Source organism: Scatophagus argus, chromosome 9 (assembly GCF_020382885.2).
Source record: "Scatophagus argus isolate fScaArg1 chromosome 9, fScaArg1.pri, whole genome shotgun sequence".
Taxonomy (NCBI): Eukaryota; Metazoa; Chordata; class Actinopteri; family Scatophagidae; genus Scatophagus; species Scatophagus argus.
Genome location: NC_058501.1, coordinates 15,949,079 through 15,976,558, shown reverse-complemented (window position 1 = coordinate 15,976,558; position 27,480 = coordinate 15,949,079). Strand labels below are relative to the sequence as shown.

The 27,480-nt window shown below is 43.7% G+C and overlaps 1 protein-coding gene across 1 annotated transcript in view; it reads right to left on the bottom strand.

Annotated features, from left to right (window-relative positions):
* Positions 1-27,480, bottom strand: part of adamtsl4 (ADAMTS-like 4) — a 34,601-nt gene that overhangs the window by 4,700 nt on the left and 2,421 nt on the right. The window contains exons 3-11 of the mRNA XM_046399499.1: positions 23,785-24,383; positions 22,034-22,718; positions 11,776-11,878; positions 4,885-5,024; positions 4,234-4,438; positions 3,562-3,746; positions 1,257-1,422; positions 443-724; positions 123-252 (exon numbers count right to left, since the gene is read on the bottom strand). Coding sequence (XP_046255455.1) covers positions 123-252; positions 443-724; positions 1,257-1,422; positions 3,562-3,746; positions 4,234-4,438; positions 4,885-5,024; positions 11,776-11,878; positions 22,034-22,718; positions 23,785-24,383 — 2,495 coding nt within the window. The remainder of the gene's footprint in view (positions 1-122; positions 253-442; positions 725-1,256; positions 1,423-3,561; positions 3,747-4,233; positions 4,439-4,884; positions 5,025-11,775; positions 11,879-22,033; positions 22,719-23,784; positions 24,384-27,480) is intronic.

Sequence of the window (27,480 nt, the reverse complement as noted above, 5' to 3'; positions counted from 1 at the left end):
GGAACAGACAAAAAATGAGTTGATACAGAGATTTTGCGTGTTCTTTTGAGCTGTGAATTAATAACTCTCTCTTTCTGTCTTTAATCTCTATATCTCTTCAAGCAAATGGTGTGTTTTCTTACAATGGTGGGCAGGGCTGTGTGTTACAAGGCTCCTCCTCAGGGACAGGTTTGGCTGCGGAGTCACATTTCCTCTCTGGGACTTCTTCATCTGTGTGGCGGTCTGCACATAGAATGACTCTGTACTGAGATCCTAAACAGAAAAAGAGAGACCGATTGACAGACAGGTTTAAAAAGACATCAGCTTCTTGTACTTGCACCTACCAACCAGAGGAGGGAGGCATCACATCATCCAAAGTAATTAAGCATTGTAGTGTGTTTAACTTAAATTAACTTTAAAATGACACTTATGTGAGGGTCTATAAGGCTTATCTGAATCTAACCTTTGCCACAGGAAGCAGAACACTCAGTGAGCCCCCCTCTCCTCCACACAAATGGTGGCTGAGTGTCCAGTGGCAGGTCTGTACGAGGGGGGATCCGAGCATTCCTGTTGGGCGCAGAGCCTCGAGGACGTGACCTCTCGGGTGTCCACCGGTCCGAGGAGGGAGGAGAAAACACAGAGGAGGAGGAGGAGGAAGAGGAGGAGGAGGAGGAAGAGGGGAAAGAAGGGACTGAAACAGGAGGGGGAGCAGGAGGAGGGTCTTCTACTGATACGGTGAGAGGACCTGGGAGAGGAGAAAAAAACATAAGGACATTAAGATAAATTAGAGAGAGACCAGGAAAGTGTGAGTTAAAGAGCTGAAGATTGGGAAACAGACATTAAGGGGAGGAAAAAGACCGATAAATAGGGAGGGAAGAGGCGAAATGTGCATGTTAAAATATTGAGAATAGGAGGAAGGCAGTGAGTCAGAGGCTAATGATGTCATGATGAGGTCAGGGTCTCATGATAGCGAACATGTGGACCAGATAGCCTCTCATCTAGGTCATAGGCAAACACACAAACACTTGTACAATAATCCCTCCCACTTGGCCCACAACCACACCCATCCTAATCCATAAACACGTCAATCATTCTCCAAGGACATAGTGAAGTGTTTCCTTCAGTAATTTAGAAAGAATGAATCTTGGGATCCTGGTTTAGGGTTCAGTTTTGCCGCTGACAAGAACCCAATGTCTATACACCACTGTATGGAACGTGGAGAAAACATGGCTGCCAAAAAAAAAGAAAATCAGATGTTTGAAATGCGATGGACGTACTGCGAAGGGGTGCCCTCACTGGCTCTCGCTCCCTCTGTCTCTCTCTGGGCACCTCTCTGAGTGTCTCCCTCTCTCTCTCCACCAGCCTCTCCCTCTCTGCCTCCTTCTTCTCCACAGGGACATAAAACTCATAGTCGATGCCTGGGTTCTCCTTATGGAAAATGATCTGGAGAGCAAAACAGGGGGAGAGAAGAGTGGTGAAAAGTAGCCAGCGACACACATGAAATACAGTGAAACAGCAACATGGATTCTCAAGGAGAAATGAACATCTCCTCTCCTTCACAGAGAGGTTAGAGGTCAGGATGAGCTGCACAACAGGCACTATGCCTCTGGCAGGATGGCTCAGCAGGGTGTATGCTTGTCACTATGTGCCCCCCTGACCCTTTGACTATGAAACCCTGCAGCCCATTTTACACGACCGAACATAGTCAAGGTCATCTAAACTTAATCAACTGGAGTCCCGTGGCAAAATTATTTCGGTCTGCTATTTTTTGCCAGAGATGGCAACGTAATACAGCTCAATCTGTTCACGTAACACTTTGCTCCAAAGTGACATACCACAATAAAGAATGGACTGATATGAAACTGGTGCAGCTGTTCATGGATCCCAGAGGATGAATCCCAATAACTTTGGCGGTCCAAACTTTGTCAGCTCATGACTTTGTAGGGATTAAAGCAATACACATCACCCACTACTCACAACCACACTTTAGTTTGGGTGTGGTATGCAGATTTTGTTGCCTTAAGACAGTGTCGGACTAGCTGTTTCCCCTGTTTCCAGTGTTGAAATTAAGCTTGACGGCTGCTGGCACTTAAGATGCTGATCATGAACTGTCCCCAGTTCAAGTTTGGTCCGGATTTCCTGTCATCTCTCTACTATATCTGTGTAATAAAAGCTTTCAAATGCCTCAAAACTGCCTTGCAGATGCAGTGTTTGGCTTTATCTGACCTCTCTTCTCCGTCATGCTGATGTGATAGTCAGATAAAGTAACAGGATACTGAGTAAACAATGGAGTGTAACTTGTGCTATACAGGCATAATATATATATATTTTCACCTCTGGCACCACCCTCAGGCAAAACTTTTTTATTTTGTTCCACCTTTGGCAAGGCTCTACAGATAGCTAACTCGTTCTATTTTTCCATCCATCAAACTATTTCTTTTCCAGCATGGAATGACCATCACAGCTCTGCAGTGCTCCTGGCGAGTTTTTAGACTTTCAGGGATGAATTCAACAAAAGACTGGACTGCAGCCACTGACCGCTATCTGCCCAGTCTCAAGATACTGAGCTAAGGATATTACAGGGCACACAAGTCCTTAAGGGTTTTGCAACAACGTGCAATTTGCTCTTGTTTTGTGTCTGATTAAAATATCCATGTGGCAAAGTATAACAAATAGACTGTGATGACAGCTGACAACAGAGAGAAAAACGGCAAAGATAAGATTGGCTGACAGAGATTGTGGCAAAGCTTCATTTCAGTTGGCAGAGACTTTGTAAGATTGAACTTTTATTTTATTGGCATGTGCACAGTAGTGATGATAAATGTCTTTGCGATATCCCTTATAAACTGCACTGCAGTTACAACTATTCCTCTGAAGATACTAGTAATTGCCAGTCTAAGTATCTGTGGTTATTATCGCTGGTATTTTTGAAGTGGGCTTTCTGTGCAATTAAAAAGGGGACAGCATTGCAGCAGTTAGCACCAAAACACCGGGATTGGATGCATTTCACTCTTTGCGGGTCCTTTGAGCACTACACGGTTCCTTTTCATCTTATTTGTGAAAGTATTGTTGCTGCAAAAGCCGCGTAATCCTTTTCTGAATTCACCCCACAGTATTTTTGTCTTATTTCAAAATCCAAGTAAGCTTTAAAATGCAGGTGATTCCAGAGGGGATCAAACTCTGGTTATAGTAGATATTTGCTATTTTTACCCCCCTCCTGCCCTGTAGCTACTGGATGCAAAGCTGCAGATGACTCGTCTTCTTTAATAGGATCTTAGCCTGAGGACAGAGTTGTTATTATTAAGCCCTGGATAGTTTGACATGGCTGAGGCTAAGCTTTAGTTCAGCTGTCTTTATCTGGCCATAATGCTAAAATAAAGCTGCCTATCTGGAGGATCTTGACAAAGAACGGGAGGGCGTCGCCTCAGGCTTACAACAATGTTAAGGAGATGTGAAATACTCTGTGTATACATATGTCTATATGTATGTGTGCGATTCTTATCACTAATTTAATTTTGCCCTGTCTGGGTCCATGTTTACTTACAGGGTTAAAAAAATCCTTTCCTGTGGGCCAGTACTTACATATAGCTGTAGCTGTGTGGTGGTTGGTCCTGGAGCCCTGAGGGACTCGCCTCTCTCTTCCTCCCCCTCTGCTTGAGCTCTAGGTCGGGTGTAGGTGAAGGTAGTGCCTCCTGCCTGGTATTCCCCTGGAGGGTCCACAGCCCACCGCCCGTTCACCACTGAAGCCCCAGTACCACTCCTCATGGCTGGAGAAATGGGTGGATGGGTTGACGTGTCCAAAGGACAAACAGGAGGAGTGGAGCAAGATCTGAGTCAAGTTTTCTTTTCTTACTTTGGCCTTGTTTAGTCTACCTAATGGTGTGTTCTTAGGAAACCCCCATGAGCTCAAACACTCCCTGACAGACAAACACAAACTCTGGAGTGATGTCTTGTTACCAAACGGGGGCTGGCAAGACAAACACTTAAAGACACATACACACTTCACTGATTCCTTATGGGCTCTAACAATACTGGCTTCATCTGCTTGGAGTCTGCGAGACCACAAAATTTACAGTCTTAGTCTACGCCAGCACACATAGATGATCATGTGCCAAATCTCATTCCTAAATCTACAATTCAACTCACTTTTACTGCAGTTGCAACCAGCATGATTTAAGAAACTTTAAATTGCATGTGTGAGTGTGTGTGTGTGTTTGTGCGTGCATGATTTTGTTTGTGTCTGTTAGGTCTTACCCAAGTAATTAGGACTGGCTCGTCTCTCGGTGATGTTAATAAAAGTAGCTCCGGGTGGGATGTCCAGGATCTTGTGGTAACCAAGGGGAACTGTGACATTTTGGAAGCTTCCCGTCACCTTTTGACAGGAGGTGTCCCGCCCACCACACACTCCACACTTGTCAATCACAGAGCCAGAGCCAAGCAACCCATCACAACCCTCGGTCTGGCAGGTGAAGAAGGGCAAAAAGAAGAGAGGGAAAGGTCAGACAATGGAGGTGCAGGAAAACAAGGATGATGGGGGACACGGCAGGGAATAGAGAATTCCAATCTTGTTGACATTTGGCATGCAATTGCATTTGCTTATTTTATTGTAGTTCTTGCCAGCTGGTAATTGTTGTTGACCAGATATATGCCAGAAATAAGGACAAAATCAGAAAGTAGGAGTGCAAATGGAAGTGAGAGAGAAATAAACAGAGAAAAGAGGCCAATAGTAGGGTAATAAAAAAAGCTTGGAGACACTCTGCATCTGAATGCCAGGCTTAAATCAGCCTCCAGACGTGAGACTAACAGAGCCGGGTTCTGGACTTTGTCAACCCCTGGCTAGACAGAAGGGACTTGAGCACTTGTAGCTAAAATTTCACACACACATGCACATTTAAATGCACTCACCAGACATTGTCCTTCGACGCACACATCATTTGAGCTGATGTTGAGGCAGGGGGTCCCGTCTCTGACACGCTCGGCCTGACGAACGTAGAAACGATAGCCGGCAGGTCTGCAGGTCAGCTCGCACTGCTTGTCCGGACCAACTGCAACAATACAAGGATTATCACACAATGTATATGTTTGTCTAAAGTGTGTGTGTGGCTGTGTGTAGTTTCGTTGTTCGTCTGCCTGGAGAGAAGAAGACCCAGCTGGTGCGATGAACGTCTTTCCATGTGGTCAGGAAGCTGAGGCAAGGCCATATAACCCTTGACTGTCAGACAGCACCAGACTGATAATTTATTTCCCCTGTTGCTCACATGTCTAAGTGCTGCACCTCCCCAGGAGATACATACCCAAAGGAGAGGTGTAAACCTTAGCATGAAGAAGGTTTGATTTATTAGAGGAACCCACCAGGAGCACACAGCAGGGAGACATGTACTTGGAAAGAGAGAAAACAGAAGGGAGAAATCAGAGAAAGAGAAGACACCTTCAAGGTAAAAAAAAAAGGAAATGAAAGACCTTCAGTGCAGAGAGAATAGGCACATAGACACATAGATGAGTAGAGAATACAGACTATATGAGAAGAGAATTGGGGTGGGGTACAAAGTGCAGGAAGATGATCAGTAGATTTAATGCTAAAAGGAAACAGAAAGAGACCGAGGAATGGATGATAAAGACGAGAAAGTTCAGGGTGAAGCTCCACTGTTTGTCCTTTTCTTTAAAGACGTCGAGCAGAGCTGGTGTGTGTGTGGACGCGTATTCCTGTTGTTGTGGGGACAAAAATCTGTTTGCACAGTCACATTATGAGGACCCACCTTACATGTGGGGACATAAATCATTAAATATTAGAGTGAAGACTTGCTTTAAGGTTAGGTTAAGGTAAGGGTTAGGAATAGGATTAAGATTAGGATTAGGCAAGTAGTGTTTCTTGTTATGGTTAGGTGGTGGTTAAACCTCCAGGAAATTAATGTAAGTCTATGTAATGTCCCCAAAAGTGATGGAAACACAACTCTCTCTCCATGTGTGTGTGTGTGTGTGTGTGATTGTGTCTGTGAAATAGAGCTATATAGACATGAGCTCATAGCATGAGTAAGGGGTCATAGATTTATTTGCAAATGGGAGGGGTTTCTGTCACTGGGAGTTCATGGGTTAAGAGGACAAATTCCGCGCTTCTGAAATGATGGCTTCTCACTGTGGTGTCGTATTTCTCTACCAATTTACGATGGAAATGCACCTACTATTGAATTCTATAGAAATAGGAACAGCATGACAACTTGCCAAAAGTGGTCACAACCTAATGTACCGTTATGTTAATTTTATTCCGTCCCTGACATAGTTTGAAAAATAGAAATTTGCCTTACATTATGACATTCCGACATTTTTTGAAGTAATCAAAATGTGATTCTGACATTAAACTTAAGCCATTACATTTTCATACAGTAACACTGGAGATTGCTTCTTGACCCGTCATCAGCAAGTAACCCGATGCTCCTTCCATCTTCAAAGTCAAGAGCCTCATAGGAGACAGACGAGAACAAAGACTAAAGGTCAAATACCAGACCCCTGGATTCACCTTGTGTGTCCCACAGAGAGTGCAAAACGTATGGAGTCTGAAGGAACTTTATGTATTTTCACAGAATCTCTGAAGTTCCTTAAACGTCTACATTTGACGTACAACAACCATTTTGCCAGGTGTGAGTAACACACAAATCACCATGAATGAAAACAGCAAACCTCCAGGAGAAAAGGATTAGTGGACTGAACTGTTAAGATGCCAGTTCATTGTTTTGTTGGTGTTCATTTCAGCAGGACACAACCAAAATAGAAGATTAAGGTGCAAAGGAGGCCAGAGGGAACCTAACATCATCTTACTGACAATAAAAGAGATGAGTAGAGAATACAGACTATATGAGAAGAGAATTGGAGTGGGGTACAAAGTGCAGGAAGATGATCAGTAGGTTTAATGCTAAATTCTGGTCCCAAAATGCTGCATTACCCCTTTAAAGGAAACAGAAAGAGACAGAGGAATGGATGATAAAGACGAGAAAGTTAAGGGTGAAGCTCCACTGTTTGTCCTTTTCTTTGAGACTGGGAGTGTAACGGGTTAAAGACGTCGAGCAGAGCAGAGGTATAACATCATCTTACTGACAAAAAAGTGGCCTACTGTATGCTTTCCTCAGTAGATTCATCAGCATCTGGGATGAGATGTTGTGAGTCTCAACAAAAAACATTTAAGTTCTGACCAAAACATCATGTCCAGTTTTATGCCCTCACAAATTAGACATCCTGATTCACGGTTGTTTTTCTGAGCAAATATGTTAAGGAGATCAAGAAGTGTATTTTATGTCACTAAGTGCCTGGAAGTGGTCAGGAAGTCATACACATGAAGCAACTGACGCAGACTGGATGTTGATCTTTCCACAATTTTGTGAAGAAGTGAAGGTAACGCACAACAAGGTACATTAATTTGCTTACAAATATACTCCAAAACCTTAGCGGTGGTCCCTTGGTATTGGTAAACACAGGCTCTATGATGTTTTAGAGGTCAGGAAGAAATGACAGCAGTAGTTTATGTTGCTGGAAAAATGAATTAATTCTGTGTGTCTAATACATGAAACAGAAAACGTATAAAACTCTGGAAACTATCTATCGAGAGAAGGAAGAGGAGTTGAAGAGGTGTTGTCATAATGTCTCTGATCTAAATAATGTTGGACCAAAGACATCAGTGAGTATCTTTCTTTGAATTAACACATCAGCGTCAGTTTTATTAGCTGCTCGTAACTGCTGTACAATAATGTGAGATGATGAGTCTGTATTCATGACTGTCATTCAGATGTGCCACACCTCCATGTATTTGCTGCCATTCTTTTGCTGCTGACTGGTAATTGCAGAGCGACAGATACACAGTACGTATTTAGAAAGAGAAAGAAAGAGAAGAGAGGTTCCCACCCTCTCTCTTTCCACCATGGTTCTCTCTTTCTGTCTGTCGCAGTTATCTTTGAGAGATTAGACTGGAGACAGTGACAGAAAAGAGAGGGGGAGCTAAAACAGGGAGACGTGCTGCCACTCATGTACCCTCTCTGTGTTCTCCCTCTTCATCTCTGGCATTCCCCATCTCCTCTCCCTCCTGCCCTGAAGTCACGTTCAAGTGATGTCCAGCTCCTGAATTTTTTCCTCTTTTAACTTTGTCTTTCATTTGACTTCTTGTCTCTGCTTCCCTGCTTCACTCCTCGCCTCGATCTCTGGCCTCCCTTTCTCTTCCACTGTCTCTCTCCCTCTCTCTCCCTCTCTGAGCTTAGTGTTCAGACAGTGGAATATATGTTGTCTAAATATACTTCCCCACTATCTCTCCGTCTAAACAAACTCCACCAGGGAGAGAGAAAGAGGGACAGGAAGAGGGGAGGATGGGTGCGCAGGGAGGGGATGAGGCCTGAAAAAAAGGGAATATTCAAGTAAAACAACACCTGCACGTGCAGCGCTTACAAATCCAGAGAGGTACTGCTATCCAAAGCTGAGCTCATGAGGGGAAACGTTACTGTTGAAATGAATCTGGAAGATCACTTCTATGGTTTACAACCATAGTGGCAGCTTAACAGTTTAATCTTCCACTTCCAAAGCATAGGCCACAATACTTTGCAGAACATACATAACAGGGCTGCCACCTTGGAGGAAAAAGAAAAACCGCATGAAGTAGCAAAAGCTGACTGAGAAGTTTATCATAAATACAAATGGGAAATTTAAGCAGCATTGCCTAAAGTCCTAAACAGATGAGTGCAGCTGGACAGAAATGACTAATAGACAATTTGAAGTCGAAGCACACACATGTTCCTCGCAGCCTCCAGTGTGTTGAAGGGAAGCTGGATGTGAAGGTTTGACTTGTAGCCAATGTTACCGGACTCAAGTAAACTTTGTGATATCGTTTACTTAGCGGAGTGGAAAAGGATCTCCAGCACCAGCGCCGACCGAATGTGTCTGACACAGCTGACGTCATCTGCAAATACTTTTGACACATACAGTACTGCATCCACCCTCATCAGAGTCAAACCACAGCCACTAATAAATGTGACATCTGCCATCTGGTGGCTTCTTTTATCCAAAGAAGTGATTAAGCATTGTTTTTCTAATGCCCAAACCATGATTTATCCCCCTATCAGAGGTTGTCTCTGATTTTCTTTCCGTCCTCCCTCTGTTTGTCCAATCCTCGCCTCTTCTCAGCAGTTCTTAAAGACGCTGCGGTTTAAAATAAGCCAGAGTGGAGCAGAGGGCAAGGACGCACAGCAGATAGAGAGAAATTTTAAGAGCAGCTCGATTCAGGATAAACACAGTAATCTCACTCCTTCCCCCGTCACAAACATACAGAGATTGGTGGGGGGGGGGGTTGAAAGGAAAACCCCCTGCATGTTTATGCAGACAGTTAGACTCCTGCTGATACCCCAGCAAAGACTCCTGGTACAGATGTGCAGCACACATGATCTAGAACTGCACCTAAAAATATCTGGACATGCTCTAAGGTGCAGCGCTTCGCTCAGTGTGGTGCGTTATTGAGCGAGGCTGGGAGTCTGACAGCGGAACACATGCATCTGACCTTTCAAATAAGTAATAAAAGTAAGTTATGCAATCCATCCATTATCTATAAACACTTTCAACACATTCTTTGCAGGATCACTGGGTGGAAGGCCAGCTCATTCTGGGTGAGAGCCAGCCAGGACAGGTTCCCAGTGTGTGACAGGGCCAACACACGGAGACAGACATTCACCAGGCACATTCATTTATATATACAGGCAATTATGCAGGGATAAATACCACGCTGTATTCTGTAATGTACAAATGTGTCTGCTATCAGACATTTTGACATGTCTCAGTTGTTTCTTTAATATACATGGGTGTATATTCTGGAAAATGTTGCGTAAATAAAATAAACAAATAAGTGAGAAGGGTCATTTTAAACCAGTGTTGGATTTTAGCTGAACGAATTCCTTAGTTTGTCACCTATTTTATTATTCACTGGATCACAAAAGAACATCCATCAAAGTTTCTTAATTGATTTTGCAAAAAAAATCCACTTGATGACTAAATGTACTGTTCACCATAATTTTGTCTTTATTGTCCACTCCTATCTGCATGTCTTTGGATTTGCAGGAGGAAATCCATGGGAAAGACATTCATATTCAAAAACACGGAAAGGCCAACGTCGATCGGCTGAATTGAATCTAAGATATCACAGCAACATACCTCACCGGGTTGTGCTATGCGTTTACATAAAACTATGGAAATAAGTTACTTTAAAGCGTCTTTATTCTTCTTTGGAAAGCATTTGGCTATTTAAACATCCAGCAGTCACAGGGAAACATGAGCATTTATTTCAATTGTGTCTCCTGCCACCTGAAGAGTTTAAGTCCATTATTCACTCTCCATTTAGCTCTGTTTCAGCTCACCACCAGGAAATATCTGTCTCTTTAACTGCTAGATTTCCCACTTTATTTTCCAGCTATACACTAACTGTGTGTGCTGCTAATCAGGCAGCGTACGAAGGGTTTATCAGAGTTTTCTCACTGAAAGCAGCTGCTACTGCAAACAGGGTTGAAGAGACTGGTGACAGTGAAAACAGTAAAGTTGCAGGGCGTCATACCAAAACTGTTAGTTTAAAAGATGCTAAAATGCTCCACAGAGCAGAATCACATGACATTCCTCTGTGGGTTTGTCACAAAACATTTATCAGCGCAGCTTTCATGTCATTCTTCTTAACGTTTGGTCTGCACGTATTGTTTTAGGACAGAAGACCAAACTGAATGCATGTGGTTGGCGTTGCTGGTCTAGTACGTCTGACTCTACGCTCACACAGCATGTGTCGAGGAGCTACAGCCAGCTGACACAGTCATCACAAGTGCATAGACAGACAGATACGCAAACATACATGCATAAACATTCATTTCAGATCCTGTGAAACTACACAACATACACACACTTGCTAATAAGCTCCCAATACTGTAAATACAGAGCAGCTTGTACGCATATTTCTAGGTCTAATATTGTTGATATCATCTCACAGCTGTGTTTCTCTCTACTCTCTGTGTCTTTCCCTCCTCCATTCTCTCACTCCCAAAATCCCCATGTTTGTAATATTCTCTCTATCAAATTCCTCAAATATCTGCTTCCTCTGCCTTTGCCCCCAGCATTGGAAAACACACACACACACAAAAGATAAACAGACACAATCCCCCCAGCGCTGAACTATTGTACACTTCACAAGAAAGTAAACAAACAAGCGCCACCACACACAGACACACTCGCACATTAAGTGAGGAGAAATAAAATGACACACACACACACAAGCCACGTCATCTCCCTTTGCTCCCAGCGTTCCTGTGACAAAACGCTTGCGTCCCATCACCTCTCACCTCCCTTTCGCTGTCTTTCTTTCTTTATCTCACTCGGTAGGAATCTGTGTGCTTCATCAGAGCTGGGAGGAGAAGCTTGGCAAGGAGAGGAAGGGAGACGTTGGACAAATGAGGGGAAAAAGAGATGGAGGAGAGTGTTTTGTGCAAAGAATAAAAGCAGATTGAGTTCCAGTCGTTCTCTTTTCCCCTCGAATCTCACCACCCTCGACGCAACATGAACTGCAGGCCCGCTCCAATGAGAGGAAGGACTGTGGTGGGCTGGGCGTGCAGTGGACGCCTGCCAACGTACACTAATACCAGAGCAACATTTAACTCACTTAAACACACATTTTACTGATTCTTTGTCACCCCCCCCAATCCCCTCCCTCTCCTCGCATTTAATTCTCCCTGTAAGCCTATTATCACATTGAAGCACTGTGCAGCTAAACTACCACGTGTGTGTTAACTCAGTCCTCACCCTCAGTGAAAGGTTCCCAGTTGTAGAGGCGACCCATGAACTCCTGGGTGTTAAAGGCCGCGCACTGCTCTGCCCTGGAGTCCAGCGCACCTCCTCCACACACCTGCAGGACAGAAACACGGAGACAAAGAGAGAAAGGTTTAAAATTCAGTGCCACACATTGAACTAATATGAAATCGCCCAGCTATTAAACCCAGTCCCTGGAGACGTAAGGGTGGAGTGGACTGTTGTGTGTAAAAGGCGAGGAAAACAGCTAAAGGGAGAATTAATATCAGATCATAGAGGTAAGAGCAAACATGCCATACTCTAATATCCAAACACACATGCGTACACACACATACACGCACGCACAGTCTCCATGCGGCTCTTGGCAGTCGTCAAGTGTATTAGAACCATATGGAAATAATAGATTTTTTTGGAAGCGGCTGCTCACATAAATCCAGCATGGCTTTCAGTGCATGACCGCAGAATGTGAGTGACTCTGTGCGTGTGTGTGTGTGTGCGTGTGTGTGCGAGTATGAGCACATGTCCAGCTTGTGCTCGTTCAAGCAGAGTCCTTATGGAGCTGTAGTAGTGGAAAGAGTTTTTAGCATACCTGCACTTAAACAACAGCTGAAACAGACACGACTCTGCTGGACTGTACTGAACTGACTATAACTCACTGCGCTTTGCCCCAGTCCAGTGGGACACACACACACACACACACACACACACACACACACACACACACACACACACACACACACACACACATACCTGTGTATTTCCATTTTGCGCTGCTCCTCTACTCCACTGCATTTCAGAAGGAAATACTGTACTTTTAAGCCATGCTAGCCCTCCACTTTGGTCCACCTTAAAATATCTTAACAGCTACTGAATAGATTGCAGTGATATTTAGCAGGCACCTTAATCAGGTTTACACAAATCCTCATGACTTTGGTGATGCTATACTTTTTCGTTAAGCTACACCACCAGACCATAAACCAATTCATTTGTGGTTTGTGACCAAATACCGGCAAAATTACTGAAATTTCCACAAGTCTCAGCTGTACGTTGTGTGGAGTGCTGCTTAGCAAATGTCAGCATGCAAGCATATTTTGATGCTTATATTTCTGTGCTTTTAATTAAAGGTGGGATGAGGGATTTTGGAGAAAAAACAAAAGCTGATTTTTGAGTCTCATTTCCAGTTTGTCAAACACTGTGATTTTGGCTTGTTATTGTTGTTGTGGCTCAGTTCAAGCCACCAAAGCAAAATGTCAGTATGTGACACCCTGCCTTTACATCTGAATGCACCACTGCACACACACACACACACACAAAGACAACCAGCTTCATCAAGTATCAATACAGCAATACTGCAGACTGCCACAACCTTATTGTCTAGTTGCAGCCCTACAAAGCTGGCTCACACAAACACACACACACTCACATACACTCTTGCATGCCGCACAGCTCTCAGATTTCCTTGGAACTCTCATCTGTGTCCGCTCCACAATCTTCATGTCTTTCACTCCTCTTTTTCTTTGATTCAGTCCTCTTTTGCTTTTGTTTTTTTTTTCCTGAATCTCTGGCTCACACAGCTGTCACAAACAGCTGGAAAGTTCTTAGTCACTCAGCTGGGACAGCTGAGACAAGAGCAGGGGAGTTGTCAAGTTTATACACACACACACACACAAATCGACATTTCCCATGTGAACCAGCCTCTGCGACAAAGTGTAACTAAAAGAGCCTCATGGATAAACGGTCAAAGCATTCACTGAATTTCACACTGGGTGTGAGTGAAAGTATGTGGCCGGAAGGATCATTTGTTGTTTCTGTTGTGGTGAAGTGTCAAACCAGCTCTTGAAACTTTATGTGGCGGCCTCCGCCACAGTTTCACGCTGCAGAAACAGACTCATTTTTGTGTCTTTTTAAGTCATGGTAGTCTGGAACAAGAGAGTGTCTGGGCTTCCTCCACTGAATACGTGAGTGTATGTGGGCACTGGAAGGTCAGTGCATGTATGTGACCTGATGTTCTTCAGTAACCGTGTAAATCTGCCCGGATGTGTGTGTGTGTGTGTGTGAAATGTGGTTGGTAATGGTTGTAAATATTTCTGCTGGATATAAACATGTTGGGCCCCATTTCAAACTGGAAAGTTTCTATGTATCTGTTCATGTGTATGCGTGTTTTCTTGTAAGACCATAAACAATGACACCACACACACACACAGACGGACACACACCCAAACATGGGTGGTACATGAGCACCTATGAGAAACTACAGTCCAGTAAAAAATACAAAAAAACGAGTATAAAATGAAAAGAGACAATGTAGGAAAAAGTCAAGTGTGTGCATTCATGCGTTGGTGGTCGTATGAACAGGATGAATGGATCCTCCTCCCAAAAGAGTTTAGGGTGTGTAAAAACAGAGGGAGGCTAATGGAGTGAATAGAGGAAGGAGGGGAAAGATGTGTTCACTGGGGTTTCATGGTTCTGCAGGAGAATTTGTGTGTTATTGTAAGGACTGGTATACTTTGGTGCTCCCTCGTTTACTGTGAGTGCAGGGTAAGAGGGTCTCCCAATAAAGGGGAACGTGAGCAGAGAAAAGAGGGGATGGGTGGAGTGACAGGGGGGTGGGGTGGCACAGTGGCAGTTATTGAATGAGCCAAGGGAGGGGAGAGAAAAGAGAGCAATGGCTTTTACAGAAGCAGAATCCTTTAAGAGGAGGGGGGCGATGGAGGGAAAGAAAGGCAGCAAGAATGGGCCTGTGGATTAAATCAAAACAGCCAAACCACAAGTGTACACCGAACAACCATTCAGTCACTTAGCAACATTCATTTGAAAATGTCAAATCAGTTTATTATGAACAGGACTGTAAGTGGGCCTTGATAAAACTCAAAGATTTTTAAGAATCCTAAGAACGCCTTCAGACTGTGGTTCATCACGACAAGCAGCTGTCTTTTTTTTTATTTCTTGGCCTTTTGCCTTTATTTTTTTTCAGCATCACGATAGATGCTGAGAGAAAATAAGGGAGGAGACGTTACAGTTGTATGGTGTGGATCTTGCTGAAGTCATTTTTGACCCGTCAAAGAGAGCACGTTTTCAAAATGAAGCAGATTGTATCACTGACAAATGTGGAACAAAAAACCCACGCAGCCCTATTTATACAGCAAATAATGACAACCCCAAAGCTGATTACTTGATTATCAAAATAATTTTAGCTGTACTAGTCATCGTTGTTTCTTCTTGGCTAATATTGATTAAAAGAAAATTACAGTCTGATCCCACTTGGGCCTTGTTTTCGTAGTTCTGGTTACCATTTACACTCCATGTGGCAATCAATCAGCTATGATAACAACATTATGCTCAACGAAGTAATGACTGCGGTCTGGGAACAATGCGATGGCATCACTGCTCTATCAGAGAGGATGTAAATAACCCAACAGTTGAGCCACATTACCTAAACCATTTTTCATTTAAACTGAAAGCCAGCACATGAAAAACGCTGATATTAATTGATCACTGAACCAAACAAGCTGATCAAAGCTGAATCAAGACGTCAGTTTGCAAACTGTTCTGGATGTTTACAACAGACAGCTTGGGGAATCATTTCACCCTGTGCCTTTGTTTGCCTTCCAAAAAAGTTTGACTGTCCAAGGGGGTTGTTTAAAATCTCAATATATGTCTAACTGCTCCCAGATTTCAGCATTTACTTTGGTGATATCGTTGCCAACGAGAATGGCAGCTCAGAGCAGTAAACTAACTACTCAGGTCACTACTGCTCAAACACAACCCGTTCCTGAAATACAATCAAAGCACCCGAAAAGAACAGCTTGAAGCCACAGAAAGGCTTGTTGATCGGAAAGCAAACATAAAAGAAGCTCGGAGTGAAAGCAGCGAGTGAGCGGCTGTCTGACGGCGTGAAAAAGTGCAAGATGGATAGCAGCGGAGAGGCAGGTGAAAGAAAAGTGAATACAGCTGGTGAGAGAGAGACAGACGAGTGTTTTTGTACGGGAGCTGTGAAAGTTACAGATGAGTTTTACTGCCAGGGAGGGCAGGGGGAGAGAAGAGGTCTATGTGCAATATGTAGGAGCATGTGAAGAGAGAGAGGGTTACTGTCTGACCACTAAAAGCTTTGTTCTACACACACATGTGAAACACAAACACACTCAGTGACCCATACGAGACTAATGAGTTTTGAGGGGGAACAGATTATGGGAAAAGCAGGAACCTTGCACCACATGTGTGTGTTTCCTTAGGGAAAGCCCAGGTGACACGTCATCCTGCTCAGTCATTTTCCATGCAAGTCTATGCCTGCACAGCTGGACGTATCTCCTCCACACGTACAGGTTAAGGCTGGCCGGTCATTCCTCAGGCATTACTGCAACGTTACACAGACAGAGCAAGTGACCCCGCAGCCGCTAATCAACACACTCCACATGGCAGGAGTGATCACTGGATACATGTGCATAAATCCATCATGTGTGTTAATATCTGTGTGTTTGTCGCTGGCTCGTGTATGTGTTTGTCCTCGGTGATTAACATTCTCCGACTAATCTCGCGACCGAGGACGTGTTGTCAGCGCTTTGCAGGGCACCACCCAGCTCCAGGCCTTGACCCTGGGGCGAGTCAGGAGTCCTCCAGAGGAAACGCTGCTCATCGATCAACAACAGGCAGCGAGCGATGGGGAGGCCTCGTGCTGCGCTTAACGGCAAGAGAATTTGCTGTTGTTGTCAGGAGAAATCTGAGTTTGAGCCTCAAAACAACTTCAGCGTTGCTCACAAAGAAATGAAAAGAAAAGGAAAACACTGTAACCACAAGATCAATAAATGAAACCAGAACTTTGCTGAAAACTGCACTGAAAATTACTTCGAAAAAGTCTTTCCATGTTCCACTTTCCACATAGCAGCTCCACAAACCCACATTATATTTTTTTACAAACCAGAGTGTCATCATGCACAACGTCAACGTCTGATTTAACACATATTTTCATAATCACACAGAGAGGTAGGAAGTGTGAACAGCTTTGCTTTTCACTCTCACGACTCATTTTTATAAGCAGTCCCCAACGTCTGCACTGAATTATGTAAACGAGCTTTTAATGTTTACCGTAATGCTGCTTTCTGCTGCCTGAAATCTTTCGCAACTGGATATAAAATTGAAAAAAAAACACAAAATTTGGACTTTCTCCTAAATGACTGCTGCAGAAGCTGTGCCCTCCATTCTCTGGCTGCAGATGTTTTGGGTAATTTTAGCTTGGTCTCATTTATCTTGATCTTTGGTTGTTGTAAGGTACCACTCGGGGTGTTTCTAGGATGAGATCTTGAGGTTGTATCTAATTGAAGATTTTGGAAAGTACACTTATTTTCCGCCCGTGCTGAGAGCTAAATGAAAGGACTGACACCGCTGCCATGGCTGTTGAATATCTTCATAACCTAAAACTGAAATTTAAAATAAGAGCTGTTGTACACTGAAACTTAATAGAAAGACACAATTTAGTCAAGTCAAAACTAAATCAAGTAAACAAATAAAAAGTTTGACAACATCACAACCTAATTTTTGGGAATTTTGTTGTCACTGTTTTTTAACTCTTCAGTTTTTGTATGGATTAAACAAACCAGATAATTAGTATTGATCAGGTGGACTTTGTTTCCTTCTGACAGGCCAGCTGCTTCACCATGTAGTCTCTTAAATAAAGATCACATGTTAAAAACAAGACAGAAGAAGACATGACAAAAGAGGAGGAAAGTGAGAGAGAGGAAAGGCAGAAGGGGATAAAAATGACATGAAAGAAAGATTAGAAGCAAACTCAAAGCACACAGAAGCTGATTTAAACAGACTTTAACGAGCAGACGTACCTGTTTTCTGTACAGAAGCAGGTAGCCTGACTGTTAAAGTACTGAAGAAAAGAAAGCACAGCAGTCTGGTTCAGTCAGCGTGGTTTGTGCATGTGTGTGTGTGTGCACATGTGTGCGTGATTCCCATAAATCAACACATCTGGGCCTGTTTGTCGCTGCATGAGAACAACACTGAGCGTGGCAGAGTCTGCACACACACTCATTACAGCTGAGGAGCGTGGCTTCGTTCTGATAGTCGTAATAATAAATTTCCTGTGTGACAACAACAACATGTGCAGTGACAGACTGATTAGGTCATCAGACTCTCGCTGCAGCAGCCTGAAGCCACATTAGTGTGTCTGCTAATGTGGAACGACAAAAACTCCTCAGGTTTCAGCGACGGGAACGAGATCAATGGCATTTTTGTGTGTGGGTGTTTCAACTGAAGAATTACATGTGCTCTTTAGTGGTGTTTTTTGTAGCTTTATGTCTGCTCAAGTGCGTAGGTGTAGTGTCAGAAATGGTGCTGTGAACACAATGAAGTCAGAGGTTTTCAATAAGGTGCAAGGACAACTAAGGACAACTTCAACAATCGTGTTTGGTTTTCTTGACATCATCTTAAGATAAGGGGTTTCATATCTGCATCTTTACTTCAAGAGTTGTAGAAGTGACTTATAGTGCTGACCTGCATCTGCAGCAACCTCCATCGATGTATAGGGTTGACTGCATTGGTGCTAAAAGAGACAGTCAGGAGACAGAAAAATAATCTATTTTTCAACTATTTCTAAAGTGAGGACTTACTGTTTTCCTGTCACAAACTAAACAGAATTCGTTTGTATGGTGGCTGAGAGAGCGCGACGCACTGCAGCTTATCATATTGCTTACAGCCATGATGGTTTAAGGTACTGTTTAGCTGTGTGATGAGGCTATAGTGGGCAGGTGGCAGCAGCCTGTGGTGTACAGACTGGTGCAGACTGGTGGTGTAACGGGTAAGAGGGACACGTTCTCCCCTGCTACAGAGAGGAACCCTACTTCCACGTGCTTCTGACCTTGTCTCACTTGCTGCTGCAGAGCCATAGCCATGTTAGTGATTCTTTGCGATTCTTGGTAAACATTTACTCCGTAGAGGAGGACATAAAGAGGAGCTAAGGTGATGGAGGGAATGCTTAAGTGAATTGTCAAAATTTGGGGTGAAAGACTTTAGGAAGAACCGGAGGGGAAGACGAGTGTGTCTTTCTGTGAAGTGTCTGCTTCAGGCTGCTTTGTCTCCTCTCTGCTTTTTCTAACAGCTTCTTCTCAAATTCCACCTTTTCCTCCCCTCTCCCTCTGACAGAATAACTTCTCCTCTTGTTACACTCGGTGCTCTCTCTCTCTCTCTCTCACACACACACACGTATATACAACAGCTCTCCCTCTCTCTCTCTCTCTCTCTCACACACACACACATTTTTCCACGAATCCCTCTCTTCCTCTTCCACAAACTTAACACAAACCTCTTATCTTCCTGCAGAAACTTTCTCTCTCCATCCAGCTGTATCTGCTGCTTATCCTTCCCTCGTTTCACTCTCCTGTCTCCTCCACTAACAGGACTCCCCACGTCCCTCCATACACACCTAAAAGACCCATTTCGGCCTGCAGCCTTCATCTTGTTTACCTCACTCACTCCCCGACTTCTCTCTGCCTTTGCCCTTTAGCTCACCCTCCCACCAGATTTTCTAAAAACAGTACGCTCTTTCACTACTACTTAACTTCGTCACTTCCTTTACCAACCTCCATTTACACGCTCACTCTTATACTTACACACACACACACATACACACACACACACATACACACACCCATACTCTTCCCCTTTTGACCCTCTCATTTCCTCTGTCCCTCTCTTGGTTCTCCGCTTGCTCCTATGCAGCAGCAGAAACAGCAGAAACACACACACACATATACAGTCACTTATGATGGGCCTCAGGCACAATGTGTTATGACAAACACACCTAATAGATAACAGGATGTGTCACACTCAGTCTGGCTCACTCCCTTAATCACACACACACACACACACACACACATACATACAGGACATACAAGCCTGGGCAAAGTTGTGCATTCATCAGCACTTAAACCTATTTTTTTAAGCGATGAAAAGACATAAAAATGTGGACAGACAACCCACTGCAGGAGCAAACAAGGCTAAAGCAGACGCTAATGCTGGGTAAATATGTAACCCAATGAGTCAGGCTCAGCCATCACAGGACTGTTATTAGCGCTGCTGGCACACACAGAGCAAGTATTCTGCCAGCTACTAAATCTGTTTTAGCACAGAGACTATCACACACAGACGGGCAGAGACAGAAAAAAAAAGGAAAGACAGAAAGAGAGAGAGAGAGAAAGAAAGAGAGAGAGAGAGAGAGGATGAAAGAGGCTGCCAAATTATCTGAAGAGACAAAAGTCAAGTGCCCAGGAGTGCCCACCTGGCCCCAAACTCAAGAGTCTACTTCCACTTTGATGAGAGCCAGTTGTGCAATAACACATGAGAGTGAAAATGTATAAGCGTGTATGGATGTGTGTGTGTGTGTGTGTGTGTGTGTGTGTGTGTGTGAGTTATTAACTTCAATCTTATCATCTCCCCACTTAAAACATGTCCTGTTACAAGTGGTCTGCCGGCATAAATAACCACATAACCACACGTCACTCTGGGTATTTTTGTCCACATGATCAGATCTTAAAGGGGACCTGGGATTAGTTTCCTTCTGTTTATTTCACTTGTCTGTTCCTCCATCCATCACATGCCATACACCATCCACGGCTGATCAATTCTCATGAAACCCAAGCCGGAATGATACTTTCATATAGCTCTCTGATGAGCCCTGATATTGTTTTGATATTGTTTTTCCTTGGCAATTACTTATAATGTTTAAATAGAATTACCAATATGAGTTTTGGTCCATGATACCAAAACAACCCCTTAGTTTGTTAACAGAAATATGATAAATGCAGCTGTAGGACCTCGCCAAATAAAATACAGAGTAAATTTTGCAAAATGATGATTTATCTAAGAAACTGATCACAAAGGGCCGCTTTTGATTAGTCAATTAGCCAGCTAGCTTACAATGGCATATTTCTTTTGATTAGCGTGTGTTGTTCTTCTGAATGAAGAAAATTGAATCAAAGAATAAGTAAACAAGACAAGGAGGCCAGTGCCAGCCTTCAGTCGAGGAAAGAAAGACACTTGGATCTACACATGCAAGAGAGCCTCAAGTCCAGTTTTTACTGTTATTATGCACAGCATCCACAAATCAGTCCACCAAAGGACGACACTTGCACTGTTAAAGTTTTGTATTTGCACTTGAAAATTTGGATACACTCGAGCTGAAATCTGTGACTTTCCACGTATTGCTGCTCCCTCTGGGGACAAGATTTGATTGATTGATTGTTTGAAAAATGGTGAAAGCCTGCTGGTAATTTGAAGCAGCCATTGCAAACGGTGGAAAATGCACCAGCAAGCCAAGAGTGATACTGCTGGGCTGAGAATACTGCACTACACCAAGAGACACAATGTACATCTAATACTTTAATTAGATATACCTTGTGTCTCTTGGTGTAGTGCAGTATATCTACTTTAATTAAAAAGGACCAAGTGGAAACCATCTGATCACTAAAAGCTCACTATGTAGTCATAAAACTCTTCCTCTCTGATATTCGCTCTCAATCTCACATTTAATTGGCCGAAATCAAGCACGGCATTCCTGTCTCAGTTAAACCTGTGTTACGACCTCAGTTTCTCACCTGTGCGTTGAGGGTGAGTTGGCCCCTCCGACGCGCCGCATCCCGTCTGCGTCTCTGGCTGCTCTTTTTCTAAACGCTCTTTGCTACCAATAATTCTTGCATTGTGCTGCACTGAGAAGTATGGAGCAGGTCACAACCCCAATCAGCACTGCAGGCCCTCAAGCTAGAAGGGACACCGCATTGATACACACTGTGTTACTGACACTCGCACACATACACACACACACGCACTCCAGATCTGGCAGATATTCAAACTCGCACGTATGTGCAGTCGGTTGCAAGAGATACTGAATGCCGACACATGCGTGCAGGCACGTGTACGACTTCACAACTGAGGTGTGTATTCTGGTTGTGACCCTGAATACGTGCACGCCTTGGAGCAGTGGAGGCACTCGCGGTCAGTTTCCATCCGAGTGCTCATAGACAACCAGCTTGTGTTGGAGCTGGGGAATAATCTACCTATCATATACACTCTGCTGACCTTCAATTCCTTGAGTTTACAGCCGTCTAACTGCTCCCTTCAGCACACGGCATGCATATAAATCAAGCATGACTGCAGGCAGCATACCGATGCAGACTGAATGAAGCAGCTGGCATGAAAGTGAATTATTGATATTATTAAAAGGGAGTAAAGCCAGTAAATTAAGTGGGACTATTACCTGAGAGAAGCACCTGCGGTACTCCTTATCTGGCCCAGAGCATCTGTAGACCTGAGGAGTTCCTCTTGCTCCATCCCTGGCTGATTCAACTCCCAGGTGTGGGATGTGGGGGTGCTGTAGTGGGTAGATATTGCCTGCCTGTGGGACATGGGGGTTGAAGCCTGGGTGGATCTCCCTGTCGATGTGTGTAGGGCTAGAGCGGTGGAGAGAGGTGGAAAAGGGTGAAGCGGCGGCAGGAGAGTTTGGGCGGGAGAGGGGAGGTGGCGCGGTGACGGAGCTCCAGTCAAATCGGTGGCGGTTAGGCAGGAAGGGTGAGGAGCGAGAGTAGGGGTGAGAGGATGGGACTCTTGGTCTCCCGTGCTCTGTGTTGGTTTGTGACGGTCTGACAACATGACGGTGTGGGCTGCCAGTTGTGGTGGTTGTAGGCAACTCTTCAGCACCAGGTGTGTCAGTGCTCTCCTCTTCCTCACTCCTCGCTGGCTCCCTGTCTTCTCCATCACTCTCCACCTCTCCTTCCTCTTTCCTTGTAGTCTCAGCATCATCTTCACTGGCAGCTAGCACAGTGCCCGGTGTTGCAGTGTCGGTACCGTTACCAGTGTGGCGAGCTTGCCGGTTGGGGCGATGCAGAGGCAGGGAAAACGGGACCCGGCCGTACCCAAACTGACCCGGACGGATGTTGGAAGACCTGCAAATCAAAGAAAAAAAAGACAAAAGTGAAGAATAAAGAGGCACTGTTTAAAGAGAAGGATTTATTGATGGTGAGAGAGAGACGAAGGTGGCGACAGAGGTAAACAAAACAAAAAGATGGGATACATTTCAGAGGCAGCTCATGTGAGCTGTTCAACATAATCATAACTGACATGGAGCCGGCAGGCTGTGGCGAGCAGACAGAGTAAAGCACTGCCTGTTTGAACGACAAAAACCAGAAGTAATGATGTAATAACAACGCAGACCCCAGAGGCAAAGATGGGCACGACTCCAACACTCCCAACACTCAAAACATCATAACAAGTCGTCTCTAATAACTAAACAGTGACAGCACTTTAGCTAATGACACCTGTGTGAATTCTAAGTATGTAAATCAAATGGCATTCTGAGTGAGACGTCTTTGTTGACTGGTTTCCTTTTACTCTGCACTGTGTGTTGAGGTACAAATCTTTTTTTGTGTGTGTGATGGCTAATCCTGACAATTGAGTTTTTCTGTTTATTCCAAACAAGTCACCGTTGCTAATGCCAGCGAGACGAAAACCCACTTCCCGTGTGCTGGTGTTGTCATTTTCCTGAGAAAAGACCAACTCAGGGTGCTGAGCAAAGCACTTGTAAAAGATTCCGTTAAGTGAGATTTGATTGAATCTGTGTTCCTGTGTCAGCCACCGACTTCTGACATTTAAAAAACACTTTCATCGATAAGAAAATATTGAAAATTACTGCTTCCACACCAATAACAATATTTTTGGGTTATAAACATGTGGTACAAACTGTGACCATAATAACCACAAGGTCACGTGGTAATCACGCTATCTTTTCCAGGAGATAAAGTTACCCAGTTGTCATGGATAATTACCATTTTTCAAGGACTTGGCATAAAAGTTATAAAAGTCAACCATAAAATTGCTGTTTGTGCACTACCTCAAACATATCTTTGGGATTTATGTGCTAAAATGTCCTCTTTTTTATCACATACTGATATACCTGTGATACGCTGGCCTTTGATTGGTCAGCTGGCTTTCTAATTTTCTTTTCATGCTCACCTCCTCGCAGGCAAACCGTCCCGACTGGGGGAGACAGACCTTCTGTTCCCGCCTCCTCCGGCCCTCACTGCTCCTGGATTGTTCGGTCTCCTGATGATCCGCGTTGGCTGGTTGTAGCCATGTGAAGGAGCGTGGTATGGAGGTCGGTAAACAGGTACATGGTCTTGATTGGTTAAGGAGTATTCTGGCCGGTAAAAAGAAGAGGATGGATTAGTCTGTCCCGGTACAGGAGCTCCTCCTCCTCCTCCTCCTCCTCCTCCCGGGCTGTTGTTCCTGTACAGCGGCAATCCTGGGTTGTGATTGGTGGGGATGGAAGGGGAGTGATAAGAGGAATGTTGGCCAGGGTAACGAGGAGGGTAGTAGGGGCGCACAGGTGAGATGACGGGACCTCCGATGCCCCCTGGCAAATAACCTGCCCAGTTAGGTGGAGAGTGGGCGAGGGGAGGGGAGTTGGGAGGTGGAGGAGGTAAACACTGCCTGCTCCTCTGTGAGACACCCACACTGCAGGTCTGAGAGCATTCAGACCACTCCCCCCATACAGACCACACCCCCTCGACAGGCTCCGCCTCAAATGCCTGTCTGGACCGTCGGCCTGCCACCTGGAACACACACACACACACACACAAGAAAAAGTACTTGATTGTCTATCAGAACACATAATTCAATCCAGAGGTTTTCAACTACTGAGGTGCCAACTAGTACGAGAACAGAAGGAAACCACGTAAATAAGCAAAAAGCTGATTAATAATTTGGTTGAAATGATCAATTTTTCATTATCAATTAAGCATTTTTTTCATTATCAATTTTTTTGTTTAACTGATTGTTGCTTAGTCCATGAAAATGGCAAAAATAACTTCCAAAGGTTGTCAGATGTTTGCTGTATGACATGCAATAAATACAAGCAAACGTCTCTCATCTGAGAAGACGCAACTAGAGAACTTTAGGCACTTTTTCAATATTTTTGCTCGAAAAATGACTAAAATGATTAATTAACAAAACAGTTGCCTTGTATTTTTACATCTTGATGTAGTTCTTCTTTTGTTTACTAATAAAACATAAAACTTTTCAATTTACTAGGACATAAAAAAAAAATTCACATTTGAGAAACTGCAACAAGTGAAGTTTTGCTTAAGAATGTTATCAATGGACTAATCAATCATGTAATCATTTCAGCTCTTATGATCTTATGAGTTATTATAGACTTTTTTGTGGTAATTACCCTGAATCTGTCCGTACTACATTTTCCCCTCATCACTCCGTGTCTCGCCGTGACAAGAATACAGATTTTAAACAAAAGGTCATGTGTTGGTGAGGTGACCGATCTGTCATCGCCACCTTTCAGCACTCAGCAGAACAAGGAATCTTTGTGAGGCTACTACCTTTACCTTTATCTTATTTCCATTTAACAAGTAACCGCAATAAAATCGGACGAATAAAATTAAGTTTCTGTTTTGAAAAAATAACTGGCTGTACTAAAAAAGACTCTGGTTTAAATTAGCAGCTAAGAGAAGAAGGTGAAAAGTTCCTGATTTCAGTTCGATTCAATATGAGTCACTTTAAAAAGTACTGAATTTTCAACTGATTTTATCCTTAATGCTGCCATGGGGGAAACAAAAACTGCCCGCCTTGGCATTATTTTACAGAAGTACTTTACTTAGTAAAAACGTTGCCATTGCGAAATCAGAAATCTCTGGAAGGACTTATTTCACACAGTGACTGAGTCCACTGATGAGCTGCAGTCTCGTGAGTTTCCTTCCTCTGAGGCCAAAGTATAAATCACGAACCTTTCATAGTTCACTCAGACTTAGAAGAGACTTGGTCACCTGCCAGCAGCTTATGAGCATTTGGATAAAATCATCGGTGTCACATGAATGTGCTGCGGAAGCGACGAGATTTGGGCTGATCTGGCTGTGCACGTATGTTTTGTATATGTGTTTGAGTGCCAGGTCAGGCTTTTATGTCTTCTTCTGTGGTTGTGGATAAATGTTTCTCCTCTCTTTCTTTTTTAAATGAATCATTAGCCTGGTTGGCAGCACAGCAAACATGAGAGCTGAACAAAAATTTCCATTCAGAAAAAACCAAAACATAAATGAGTGCTCCACTTCACCTCTCTCTCTCTCTCTCTCTCTCTCTCTCTATGAGAGAGTATGTAAATGTGTGTGTATGCAGGCAGACAACGAAACATACTGTTCAAACTGAGAGAGGACAGGTGTAAGCGGAATACTTGTGTGTGCATGGGTGTGTGTGTTTCTGTGCATGTGCAATATACATGTAAGTGCTCAGATACTGTATTACAGAGATTAAAGGAGTTCCTTTTCCTGTCTGAGGTAAAATGGCGGGAGGGTGGGAGAAAAGGGAAGAGAAATGGGTGAGAAAGATGAGGGGGGTAGAGGCAGACAGGCTTAATGATTCCAAGTGTGAGAGTGTGTGTGTGTGTTTCAGGAGGGGAGGTGCGGTCTGTCGTAATGAGTGACATCAAACACACAGCTGCCACATAACTGGGACCATTAATGAGCTCCGTGCACTGACCCTGCAGCAGCCACCGCTGACCTCTGGAGCTACTGGTTAGACTCCTGCAACACTGTACTGCCAGGCCTGAACCAGACTGAGGTGTAGCTGTGAAATCTGCCTCCACCTCTTATTATATGTTCTCACACTGGTATTACTGTGCGCCCTCTCCAGCTGTGGGCCCCTTTAAGGGATATGTTCATATGTCTTAAATTTTGTCTCAAAACAATACTGACATGCCCCTGAGTACATGAACTTATTCAGCGTTGTAATTGTTTCTCCTCTCCATACTGGCAGTGAAGAGATCACATCCTAAAAAGTTTCCAGTGAAGGAGCAAACCCACAGCTCTTCTTCTTCTTGACTTCAGTATTAAGACTGACTGTTTGTCTGAAAAACACGTTTTAGCACTTAACTAGGAACAACTACATAAATGAGATGAGCATGAAAAAATGTTAAAATGGAAGAGAGACAAAGACATTTATGTCACGATGTTTTGCTCAATAATGTTAGTTAAATACAGCATAGGGTATTGTATTTATGTGTACAGCAAAGAACAACTGAGAACAGTCAGACTGAAAGGTTGACTGTTCAGAGATCTTTCATAAAAACTGATGGCTCAATGTCTTCTTGAACCTGCAGTAACTCTTTTGGCCACTCGGGGGCAGCAAAAACAAGTTGGATATTATCACCTTTTAAGCTGATAAGGTGAGCGTGCTAGCAAACAGCTGCTTATTTACACATCCAGCAGTTACCAGGCAAAAAGTGCTTGTGGCCACCTGGCGAATATAAGTCCAGTATTCACTTCACTTTTAGCTCATTTTTGGTCACCACCACCTGTTGAGGAAAATATCTGGCACTTTGGCTGCTAAATTCTCCACTGTGTCCACCAGTTAGTTGCTAACTGTGTCTGTCCAGTCTTTGATGCTGAGCAGGAAGTGAATTTTAAGAGCTTTTAATCTGAAAACAGATGCCTGCTGAGAGCAGAGAAAGTGAACCAAAACAGTTAAGTTGTGGAGAGGACAGCTAGAAATAAAAATGAGCTGAAAGTGAACGGAGCAGCAGATTCACGTATTAATTCTCTCAAGGTTCTTCACCGTTATCAGTTTGAAAACATTTTATTGAATGTCACAATAAAAATGTTAATTTTTGCTCCTTATGGCTCAGTAAACAATTGATAAACATAACTG